This window comes from Saccopteryx bilineata, chromosome 1, assembly GCF_036850765.1.
Source record: "Saccopteryx bilineata isolate mSacBil1 chromosome 1, mSacBil1_pri_phased_curated, whole genome shotgun sequence".
In the NCBI taxonomy this organism is placed as follows: Eukaryota; Metazoa; Chordata; class Mammalia; order Chiroptera; family Emballonuridae; genus Saccopteryx; species Saccopteryx bilineata.
This window is the reverse complement of record NC_089490.1, coordinates 106,391,302-106,403,824: the sequence shown is the minus strand read 5'-3', so window position 1 is coordinate 106,403,824 and position 12,523 is coordinate 106,391,302. Positions and strand designations below refer to the sequence as shown.

At 36.6% G+C, this 12,523-nt stretch overlaps 1 protein-coding gene across 2 annotated transcripts in view; it reads right to left on the bottom strand.

The window, feature by feature from the left end:
* WASHC4 (WASH complex subunit 4) overlaps positions 1–12,523 on the bottom strand; it is a 67,725-nt gene that overhangs the window by 39,573 nt on the left and 15,629 nt on the right. For both annotated transcript variants that reach the window (XM_066263419.1, XM_066263428.1), the window contains 5 exons: positions 11,338–11,461; positions 11,107–11,234; positions 9,566–9,726; positions 6,310–6,436; positions 864–989 (listed from right to left, as the gene is read on the bottom strand). In XM_066263419.1, the coding sequence (XP_066119516.1) occupies positions 864–989; positions 6,310–6,436; positions 9,566–9,726; positions 11,107–11,234; positions 11,338–11,461 (666 nt within the window). The remainder of the gene's footprint in view (positions 1–863; positions 990–6,309; positions 6,437–9,565; positions 9,727–11,106; positions 11,235–11,337; positions 11,462–12,523) is intronic.

The following is a 12,523-nucleotide window of genomic DNA, read 5'->3' as shown; positions in this document are numbered from 1 at the left end:
ATCACAAGATTACAGCACTTTCTCTAAATTGCAAAATAGCCTCATGTTGACTATCCTCATATGCATTTGAACACTATAAAATAATAGATAATTATACATAGGTATTATTCTTTAACTCATACAACATGCTTAAAACTTCCACGAGTAGGCCCTGGCCGGTTGGCTCAGTGGTGGAGCATCGGCCTGGCGTGCGGGGGACCCAGGTTCGATTCCCGGCCAGGGCACACAGGAGAAGCGCCCATTTGCTTCTCCACCCCCCCTCTTCCTCTCTGTCTCTCTCTTCCCCTCCTACAACCAAGGCTCCATTGGAGCGGGGATGGCCCGGGCGCTGGGGATGGCTCCTTGGCCTCTGCCCCAGGCGCTAGAGTGGCTCTGGTCGCTGTGGAGCGACGCCCCGGAGGGGCAGAGCGTCGCCCCCTGGTGGGAAGAGCGTGGCCCCTGGTGGGCGTGCCGGGTGGATCCTGGTCAGGCGCGTGCGGGAGTCTGTCTGACTGTCTCGCCCCGTTTCCAGCTTCAGAGGAATACAGAAGGGGGAAAAAAAAAAAAAAACTCCCACGAGTAAATCTTTAACTTACTCGTGGAACTTAACACTTAAACTAACCTTTTTATTTTCCTTCTTTTCTGTTTCACTGCATGTTAACTTTTAATCTAGTTTTAATATATTAGCCATTCATAGAATGTTAACCATAAATTTCTTTCAATGGCTAGTTCCTCCACCCAATTGAAAAATAAATAAATAAATGCATTTCCCCATAATTTTTTCTTCTTATATAATCAGAAAGTCAAATCTTACAAGATCATCCTAATATAAGCCCAGGTCATTTCTAAATTATAATGGCAAGGTAAAATAATCTAAAACCTACCTTGAGAAGTTCAACAAGTCTGCATAATGCCTTCACTGAGGTTTTGGTCATTGGCTTTTGCATGGACATATAGAGATTCATTGTGGTTTTAATAATGTTACTAATACTATATGCATATAAGAAACCCTATAAAAAATAAAACAAAACATTGATTATAATCACAAGAAAATTATTCATTTCTTCACAATTTCAATCTCTATGTAATAATAATTCCTCAACTTACCAATAACTACTGTTTCTAAAGTTCATTTTAAAGTCATCTCTTACAGTTTTAGAATACTCTTCCTAAAACAATGTTATACATTGTGGTTGTTTCAAAGCAGCCCTTAAAAGTTTTTTAATATATCATATAACATAAGTTTAGTACTGTTAAAATTATAGTGTATAACCACATTTAAAGCATCCTTACATTAAAAAAATAAATAAATAAAACTTTAGAGAAAGTATTTGGATGTCAGGAAGACATCTATTCACTGAATTCTTATCTGCCAAGAAAGAATATAAAGACTGCTATCTGCCTGCAGGACACTAGGGATCTAGGAATTTAAAAACGAGGATAGCCTGACCAGGCGGTGGCACAGTGGATAGAGTGTCGGACTGGGATGCGGAAGGACCCAGGTTCGAGACCCAGAGGTCGCCAGCTTGAGCACGGGCTCATCTGGCTTGAGCGAAGGGCTCACTAGCTTGGACCCAGGGTTGCTGGCTCCAGCAAGGAGTTGCTCGGTCTGCTGAGGCCCCGGTCAGGGCACATGTGGGAGGGCAGTCAGTGAGCAACTAGGGTGTCGCAACGGAAAACTGATGGTTGATGCTTCTCATCTCTCTCCGTTCCTGTCTGTCTGTCCCTATCTATCCCTCTCTCTGTAAAAAATAATAATAATAATAATAATAATAATAAAAACGAGGATAAAGAGAGCAGCTCTCTGGCCAATACAGAAATAACAAGTGTATTTCTCAGTTCCAAGCCAATTCGCCTTTTCCTTTTTAGCTGGGCCAATACCCACAGTCCACCTGCTACCGTGTTTCCTGCCTACGCTGTTGCTAATCAGACTTTCTCTCCTTCCAGCCCATAAGAACAGATTCTCCCCTCCCTTCTATTCATGAAGGAAGCCCACAAAATTTCTGAGGTTTAAAAAAAAAAAAATAGTGCTAATAAACCTAAGAAAACAGTAGGAAATAAGAAAAAAGGACAAAGAATATTACCACTCAAATATATTTCATTTAGACCCAAAAAGGACACAGAAACACAAGATAATGATGGAAACGGAGTTTATAAAGGACCAAAAGATATACTTATAGGTCAGAGATGAACCTAAACCTATACTATTGTGGACATATCCAAGGAGCTGGGGCTGAAGCTGTATGCCAGTGATTCTCAACCTCTGTCTCCTGCCTTACCATTTATGTGAGACATCAAATACTCTCCCATCAGGCCTGACCTGTGGTGGCGCAGTGGATAAAGCATCAACCTGGAAACGCTGAGGTTGCTGGTTCAAAACCCTGAGCTTGCCTGGTCAAGGCACATATGGGAGTTGATGTTTCCTGCTCCTCCCCCTTCTCTCTCTCTCTCTCTCCTCTCTATAATGAATAAATAAAATCTTTAAAAGAATACTCTCCCATCAGTAACAGTAGCTCACTGAAGGAGTGACACTCAATGTCTGAACCAATAATAGCTCTGGTAAAGAGATATGCTAAATCAAGAGAATTAAGAGAAGAGAGGGTAGCATCCTAAGAAAGTTGGCAATAAAACCAAAGCTGCGGTATTCACCCAGGAAGGAGCCACAGTCTTACCTTGTCAGCTAGAGGACTGTAACACCAGACTCTGCCCTAGCACAGCACTGGGAAAAGTTAAAAGCAGAAACAGGAACAGTACAAGTGTAACTCTAAGGCAGGCAGAAAAATTGGGGGGGGGGGATACAGAACTCATGGGCCAGTATCACACCATTCCCAGATAGATGGTCAATAATTTGTGAAGGATACACATGAAGGAAGTACAGTATTTTAAAAATCTAAATGGGGACAGGGGAGGTCTGGGATCTGTTTCTGTTAAAGCACAATAAATCATTTGGACAAACCTTCCCATTGACAACAACTAGAAAAATCTGGCCAAAACATTTTTTCAAATCTCTTGGAAGGCATTAAAGCTCTCAAGAAAATAAAGAAATATAAAGCCAAGGTCTGGGAGAAAACAGAAACCATGAGAAGTAAGCTTGGTACTTGAGGGTGCTTTCCCTTAGGAATCTGCCCATTCCAAAAGGAAAAAATAAATACAGAAGCCAAGCATTATCTTTCAACATTTCAAGGAAAGGGAATAAAAATAGGAGTTCATGGGATGAGGTCCTGGTAAACCCCTAGGCTCTGAGGTGGGATCCTGAAAAATCTACCCCCTAAAAAGGAAGAGTGAACTTGAAAAATCAACCATCATAAGATTTATGTCCCACTTCAAGTATCTCAATGTATAACTGGACTGAGATGACCTGTGTTACTATTTGTGCTAGACCAGATGTGTACTGGAAGATAAATCCTCTCTGGAGAAATAAAAACAATATTCAAATCCTCAAGCTATATCTATAGGTTTTCATATATAGTGTGTAACACTATAGAAAATAACCAGGTACGTTCTCTCTCCCAGGAGCACGCCTACATCTTTCCCTTCTTCCTCTTCTTCTCCCACGGGTTGCATTGCCTAAACCCTAGGGGCTGCCACGAAACTTGCAACCAGGGGAGCAATGGGGACTGGCAGCTTGTCCCAGGCTAAAACCCTGAATCTGATCCCAAAGCCCCCTTTTCTCTGACTCTCCAGTGAGCTGAGGACAGCCCTGCCTTGGCTCACTTCTTTCCCATCACATTCCTAGAGAGACAAGCAGCTCCACCTAAGCTCCCTCCTGTTGTTTCTTCTACCTTAAGCCCTTCCTTGTTTCACTGTTCCCAGCTTTAATAAATGTACTCTCAAAAAATAAAAAAGATATGACATACCCAAAACATACAAAGAGATGACATATCCAAAAACAAAAGAAACAACAGCTAATAGAAATAGATAAAATTAAACTAGAGCTTCAAAATAATTGCCGAATATGTTGAAGGAAATAAAATTAATTCGCAAGAGAATTGGAAACTATAAAAAAATGGAAAAATAATTAAAATTAAGAATTCAGTAAATGGGCTTAATAGCAAAGTAGACATAGCTGGAAAAAAATTCTAACAAAAAGGGAAAGACTAGAAAAGTACTTAGAGAATTAATGACAGAATTTCCCACACATTCCAGAAGCTCTACAAATCCTAAGCAGCACAAACACAAAGAAAACCACACCTAGGTGCATCAAAGTAATATTGCTAAACCCCAAAAAGTAGATCTTATAAGCAATTAAAGACAGACGCATATTGAAAAAGCAACAAAGCTGACAGCTGACTTTTCAACAAAAACAAAGGAAGCCAGAAGGCAATAAAAAGCTACCTCTAAAGGCAGGGGCATGGGTGGAGACAAGGGATATCTTACCAACCTAGAATTCTACAGGTAGCAAACTACCTTCAAAAATGAAGTTAAAATGCAGACATGTTCATACAAAAAACTGTTACACAGAAAGGCATTTTAAATGAAATACTAACAGTCCATAAATAGAAGGATAAAGAGTTATGCAAGAAAAAAAAGTCAACGGAATGGGTAAAACTGTGGGTAAATCTAAATGAATATGGACAATAAAAACAGAACCAGCAGCAGCAATAAAAATACCTGTGAGGTTTAAAATATATAGAGAAACAAAATTACAGCAGCAGCATAGTGAGAGGGGGTTAAAGAGAATTAAAATGGTTTGCGATCCTTACACTGTCTGGATCAAGCTACTAATTTACCTTGGAGTTAAATGAGTAAATCATGCATCTTAAAATCTCTACACTACAGTAACCACTAAGAAAACAGTATCCAAATTCAAAAGACAGCCAAAAAAAAAAAAGGACCTAGAACAAGGGACACAAATAATAACTAGTCAGGTAGTAGTTTTAAAGCTAAATACATCAGTAATAACATATACAGAAAACAGTTTAATGAAAAAATTAAAATTATAAGATTGGGGTAAATGTATGCTGCTTATAAAAGACAGACATTAAACACCAGAAGCCAAACAGGTTGTAAGTAAAAGGATCAAAGATGACATACCACGTGGACCCTTAACTAAAAGAAAACTGGTATAGCTATGTCATTTGGTAATCACACAAAACAGACCTACAACTAGAGAAAACAGGGACATTTCATAATTCAGTCCACCAGGAAAGTAAAACAATTCTCAATGTTATGCACTTACTTAGTATCAAAATATATAAAATAAAGATGGACAGAGCTAAAAGGATAAATGGACAAATCCACAATAACAGTGGGAGACTCTCCAGGGGTCCCCAAACTACGGCCCGCGGGCCACATGTGGCCCCCTGAGGCCATTTATCCGGCCCCGCTGCACTTCCGGAAGGGGGTTGGTCAGCGCGGCGTTGCTCACGTACAGTACTATTTTTGGTGATGCGGGACGCACACGTCATGGCTCCGGAAGCGCGTCATATCACTTGTTATGGCTAGCAGTGACAAATATGGAACCGAACATTGACCATCTCATTAGCCAAAAGTAGGCCCATAGTTCCCATTGAAATACTGGTCAGTTTGTTGATTTAAATTTACTTGTTCTTTATTTTAAATATTGTATTTGTTCCCATTTTGTTTTTTTACTTTAAAATAAGATATGTGCAGTGTGCATAGGGATTTGTTCATAGTTTTTTTTATAGTCCGGCCCTCCAATGGTCTGAGGGACAGTGAACTGGCCCTCTGTGTAAAAAGTTTGGGGACCCCTGCTCTAACCCAATTGTCTCAGTAACAGACTGTGCTATGCACAGAAAATCATTAACAAACATGATCTACTTGACATATACAGAACACTACAACCAACAAATACAAATTACACATTATTTTCAAGTGTCTACGAAATGTTTACCAAAGCTATCATAGGGTGGGCCATATTGCAAATCTCAACAAATTTGAGAATATTGAAATTATGTTAGTTCTGCTAGAATCAACAATAAAAAGAAAACTAGGAAATTCTCATATTCAGAAAATAATAAATCTCTTTCCAAGTTAGCCACAGACCAAAGAAGAAATCAAAATACAAATTTTTAAATATTTTTAAATAGATAATGGAAACATGTAGAACACATCAAAACTTATGGTATACAGCAAAAAGAAAAGTCATGCTTTGAAGAGAATGTAGATTTAATGCATATATCATAAAATCTGATTAATATATCACAAAAAAACAAATAATTTACAGACCCAAATGTACCCTAATCCATTTCAATTTTTAAAGACAAAAACATATTCTATCCTTTCCAGTTTTTTTGAAGTATAACTTCTGCACATTAGATTAACAAAGAAATGACACCCAAAATATTCTAAGTAAGAAGATACAACTACCTGTATAAAAACATTACATCTATTGGTGAGGTCTTCAGCAAATTTATCCATTCTCTGCTCCTTAGATAAAATAGATTCCATTTTCATCATCCATGAGCTCACAAAGACATAGTAAGACTGTACCTCTCTAACAAAGGAAAATATTCGGGTTACTCAGCACAGAAAAGAAAATTTACTTCCATTTCTTCGTATTGGTTGGGAAAAAGTATTGATACTTACTTGTAGCAGCCATTTCACTGTTCTTGTTTTCAAAATACAGATATCACATATACATATAAAATTTATTCACTTAACAAAGATTTACTGAACGCCTTATAAGCCAGGTACTGCTTCTCAGTATTCAGAACAAAAATCAGCAGTAAAGAAAATAGACAAAAATCTCCACCCCACGAGTTTACATTCTAGATAGGTGAGTTGTATAACAAATAATTAAAATGTCAAAAATACAGCAGGGAAAAGGGATAGGGACTGAAATGGTGGATACAATTTTAAATACAGTGATCAAAGGAGGCTCACTGAAAAGGTTATTTGGAGCAAGATTTAAAGATGAATGAGTAATCCATGCAAATATGTAAGAGAAGAAAATTCTAGTGAAGCAACAAATGCAAAACATGTTAAAAGAGGAAGTATGTCTGGCATGTTCAAGTAATACCAAAGACATCAGTGCAAAACAAAGAGCAGAGATGAAAACAGAAAAGGGATCACAGTTGTAGAGGGGTGGGGGTTGGGGGAGAAGGAAAAATGGAGAGTAGGGAGGGCTTGGTAGAGAATAAGGACTTCAGAGGAAATTCACTAGAGGACCTGAGCAGAGGGATCTGATCTAACTTTGAAGACAATAAATATACTATGGCTGATATGTTGAAGTGAACTATAAAGGGAATGATGGTAAAAGTAGGAAAACCAGTCAGGACACTCCTGTGATAATGCAGAAGAGAAAAGGGATGACAGCATGAACCAGAATGGGAGAGTGGAAGTAGACAGAATCTGAATATAAAAGCCGATTATTTATTGAATGCTTACCACATGCCAGCCACTGTTTTAAGCACTTTACACAAATTCACTAGTTCAATCCTCACATTAACCTTATGAGCTCCATCCATTTTAAGTATAAAAAACTGACACGCAGAAGTTACATATCCACGTCACTAATATGTGAGTCAAGATTCAACCCCAAATCTAAGAAGCTTTCTCATCCTGGAAAGACTTAATATAATTATATGCAGGTTAAACATAAACACTAAAACACTCTACCAATGCATTTCAGGTCACCCAAGACAGGAACTTTCAGCCCACATTCCGTTAAATTATACTTTTTTATTTTAAAAAATTAGTGTGCAAAAAATGGACAATCACCCTTTGTGGGATCTGACTTTACCAACTCTTTAAAAACCATCTATAGTTAGCCCTAGCCGGGTGGCAGAGTGGACAAAGGGTCAACACAGCATGCCAGAGGTCATGGGTTTGACCCCCAGTCAGAGCACATACAAGGAAGCACTGAGTACACAACTAAAAGGAACAACTAAGTTGATGCTTCTGTTTCATTGATGCTCAAATCAATGAAAAAAAATTGTAAGTTAAAAAAAAAAACCATCTACAGTTACAGTAGAGAAATGTCCCATTACTGCCAGTCAGAATCAGCTAAAAGATTCAGAGTAAGAGACTGAAGAGAACTTGATTAAGATTAGAATCCCACAGAGGTTGTTGGCTAGCCTATACTGCCAAGCAATCTGATAATCTCAGAAACTCAATCTGAAGAGTCATTATGCCAAAACTTACAATAAATGTGTTTTAAGAAGGTAAAACCCTACCATCAAATCTGAGAAAAATGATTTCTGCTCAGCCAGGATTCCATTAGACAAAAGGCACCAATATTGTACTTTTGGTTTCACCTCAAATGGTGAAGTGTATTATTTGACTTATGGATGATTTAATTTAGAAGTCTAGAACACAGAGAAAGAGCAGGGTCTGAGCAGGGTCCTAGTAGGGTCCAAACTGGGTCTCTTTAATCTAAATCCAAACCTATGTCTTTTTCCCACCCCAACTCTGTTTCAGAATGTATCAAAGAGCTCTCAAATCTCTGCCATAAGTAGTCCTGCCTATATAAAGTTGGCATATTCCACTGACTTTAATCACAATTTACAGGAGTACTGAGAGATGCTTTAGGGCCCCGGTTGGCAAACTGCGGCTTGCGAGCCACGTGCGGCTCTTTGGCCCCTTGAGTGTGGCTCTTCCACAAAATACCATTGCGGGCGCTACCTCGATAAGGAATGTACCTACCTATATAGTTTAAGTTTAAAAAATTTGGCTCTCAGAAGAAATTTCAATCGTTGTACTGCTGATATTTGGCTCTGTTGACTAATGAGTTTGCCGACCACTGCTTTAGAGGATCCTGTATTTGACATACTCCTCATTCCCCAATTGTGTACCAGTGGCTCAATTGCCTCTTGATAGTCAAGATCAACAAAAAGTGGGTAAGTATCCCTATAATCCTTTAAATATGACAAAGAAAGAAGCTGTGTCCAGCCACAGGGCCAGTCGCAGAATCTTGTGTCACTTCACTTAAAATCTTCACACAGGTTAACATGGGAATTTAGCACTGTACTCAAGTTAAGAATGTGCAGTAGATTCAATTGTAGATGCTAGGTGATGAGAACACTGGAGCTCTTTATAATATTTTCTCTATTTTATGTATATTTGAAAATTTACAAAGTAAGAGTTAAACAAAAAATAAGAGGTAAATATCAGAAGAAACTAAAAGTTAAAAACATTCTTTTAGAGAAGACTGAGGTATAGAGAATAATTACATTTCCTTTTAAACCTTTAATTTTTTAACTTTTAAAATATGTACATATAATACTTTTATAAAAATAAAGGAGCATCAAATTAAAGTCAACTCCTCCAAAAATTATCAGAGTCATGAATACACAATGTTTAATGTCATCAAACAACCTCTACTATAGACTTTGCTTTCAACAAAAACTATTTAATACATCTGATAAAAAATGTGTATACATGTATCTATGTGTGTATATATACACACACATACCTCTCTCTAAAAAGTATAAGTTGACTAAATCTTAATTGAATTTAAGCCTAACAATAAAACAAACTCCCAGAAAATGAGTCTAGAAACTGCCCTAACTTTTCTCTGATAATAAGTAAACATATTTGATTTTATAATTCAAATGTTCTACATATATTTAGAATCAGTATTAAAATATTTAAATATTTTCATTTGAGTACTTTTTAAACCTACTTGGTAAGTAACTGAGATTTCTGTTGTAGGAAAGTATCTCTGTGTATTTTAATGGCTTGAAGACTTTTTCTGTCTAGAAGTTTGGCAGCTGCTGGTATTTTCTGGATCAAAAAATTATCAGGAAACCAAATAATATTAGCAGTTAGAGTGATGGCTGGTACCTAAAATAATAAGCATAATAGGAAACAAATCATTAAATGCAAGCTACACACTAAGTTTACAATGTACAATGAAAGACAATTTATTTCAAGGAAAATTAATCAAAAAATACTCATTAATACATTATAAGGTGCCTGACCTCTGGTGGCGCAGTGGATAAAGCATCGACCTGGGAACACTGAGGTTGCCGGTTCAAAACCCTGCACTTGTCTGGTCAAGGCATATATGGGAGTTGATGCTTCCTGCTCCTCCCCCCTTTCTCTCTCTCTCTCTTCCTCTCCTTCCCTCCTCTCTAAAATAAATAAATAAAAATAAATTCTTAAAAAAAAAATACATTATAAGGCAAATTATCTTACTGTGGCACAGTTAATGCATTCCTACATCTGGTTGAGAGTATGACAAGAATTTTATTCTGCCTAAATATTAAACAATTACACACATACATGTGCACACAAACTCTCATGGATTTTAAGATAAACAAATATATGCATAAAATCAAACAAAAATCTGCATGACCTTTACTTTCACTATATATTAGTGAAAAAACAAAAAATACTCAAGATGGCTGAGTTCTCATGGTCATATATCACTTGATTCTTCACACAAACTAAATTTTCAATTTTGGGGGGATTCACAGAGAGAGGGACTGATAAGGACAGACAGGAAGGGAGATGAGAAACATCAATTCTTCATTGCGGCTCTAGTTGTTCACTGACTGCTTTCTCTTACATGCCTTGACGGGGAGTGGGGAGGGTTTACAGCAAAGCAAGTGACCCCTTGCTCAACCCAATGACCTTGGGTTCAAGCCAGCGACCTTTGGGCTCAAGCCAGAGACCATGGGGTCATGTTTATGATCCCATGCTTAAGCAAACGACATCGTTCTCAAGCTGGTGAGTCCGTGCTCAAGCCAATGACCTTGGAGTTTTGAACCTGGGTCCTTTGCATTCCAGTCTGATGCTCCATCCACTGCCACCATCTGGTGAGGCCTAAATTTTCAATTTTTAAATCAGGTGCCACATCATGAAAATAGCAAAGATGTAGTGAAAAAAAATACATTTTAATTTTTTTCCTACTTCAATTATGAGAATGAGTAGCAATAAGAGAAAGAGAAAAAAGTAGTAATATAAAGTTAATGTATAGGAAAAAATCTGGAAAATCAATCACTTACATGTATTTATATGATGTATTTATAAGGTATTTTCATTTACTTTATATTACTTATTTCTAGAATGCTTGGATTTTAAAGTGAATATATTTTTTTGTAATTAGTACTAAAAAAACTATATTTGTAAGCAAAGATAGAATACATTTTAAGATATTCACTTTTATTGAAAATACTTTTTCTCTCTCAAACTGAAAATATAAAAGTTCCAAGTTCTTACCTTCTTACAAATATCCAATAAAGACTTATAAAACTTTTTATCAATAGTTCGAAAAATTTGAAAGTGTAGTACAAAAAGTCCACAAATTCCAACATATTTGTCTCTCTGGTCAATTTCAGAAGGCTCTCCTTATAAAATAGTAACATGAGAAAAAGAGAACATAATTAAAATTCTACTTTCAAGAAAATGCAAACTTTATAAACAAAAAACAAAAAATGCACTTTACATTACCAAGTCTGGCTTCTACATTTGCAAAAATTGAGCGAATACTATGTGCAAATTCTTCCGCAAAAGTGCTATTTTTTGACACAGATACTCCCCCATTGAGAGAATCAAACTGCTGCTCTATGCAGGCCTAGAGAGGAAACATTTAAAGAGAAAGTCAGACTCCCAATAAGAAGCTATTAAACAGATTTAAATATAGTGTATGTGATAAACAGCTACATTCACCATTTTAATTTTACTAACACTGAAGTCCAGATTTTTACCTTAATCTAAATCCTTTTGAATGGAAAATTTATAAGTACTCATATCTTTGAGTACCAATTATGTGAATTAAAACTGCACCAAAAGTCTACAATTCAACATGAAAAGATACACTCAGTGATATATAAAAGATATATCTGATGAAGCACTAGAAAATGTTTTATTCTTTACTTTGAACTTTTAAAAATAGAGTTAACTGTTAGTTACTATCCTAGCACTTTATTACAGCATGTGTAGAAATGTTTCCTGGAAAAAAAAATTCAATGACAAAATTACCTTCTGAATCTAATGGATTAAAAGTTAAATTGATATTAACAGGTGTTGGGATGAATCGGTTAAAATTGTGATCATGTAAAATGTAAACTAAAGGTAATCTGGAAGCATATATTCCACGGAATATAATGCAATTTCTCATAGACGCTACCCAAAGTATTGCGGTTCAATAAATCTTCCTGTGATGATGGAAATGTTCTACATCTACATTGTCTCATATGATGGCTGACCACCAACTATCTCTAGCTATTTTTCTCCCAGCCTTACTGAGATATTAACATATTTATATAATATATGTAAATTTAAAGTATATAATGTGATAATTAAGTTACATGTAGCTATTAAGCACCTGTAAGGTCAAAGTGGTAGAGAAAGTGAATTTATTTTATTTTAATTAATTTAAATTTAAATAGCCACATGTGGTTAGAAGATACCTGGATTGTGCAGACCTAAAACATATTCTCTGAGCCTCAGAAGAACTGAACAGATTATTAAAAGATAGTCTTACAATTCTTAATCTCGAGGTTAAAAACAAATACAGTATTAACACAACTGTTCAGATCTTAATACTTGAATAGCTTTGTCCTTTCACACACTTAAGAAACAACCCTCGCCTGACGAGACAGTGGCGCAGTGGATAGAGCATCGGACTGGGACA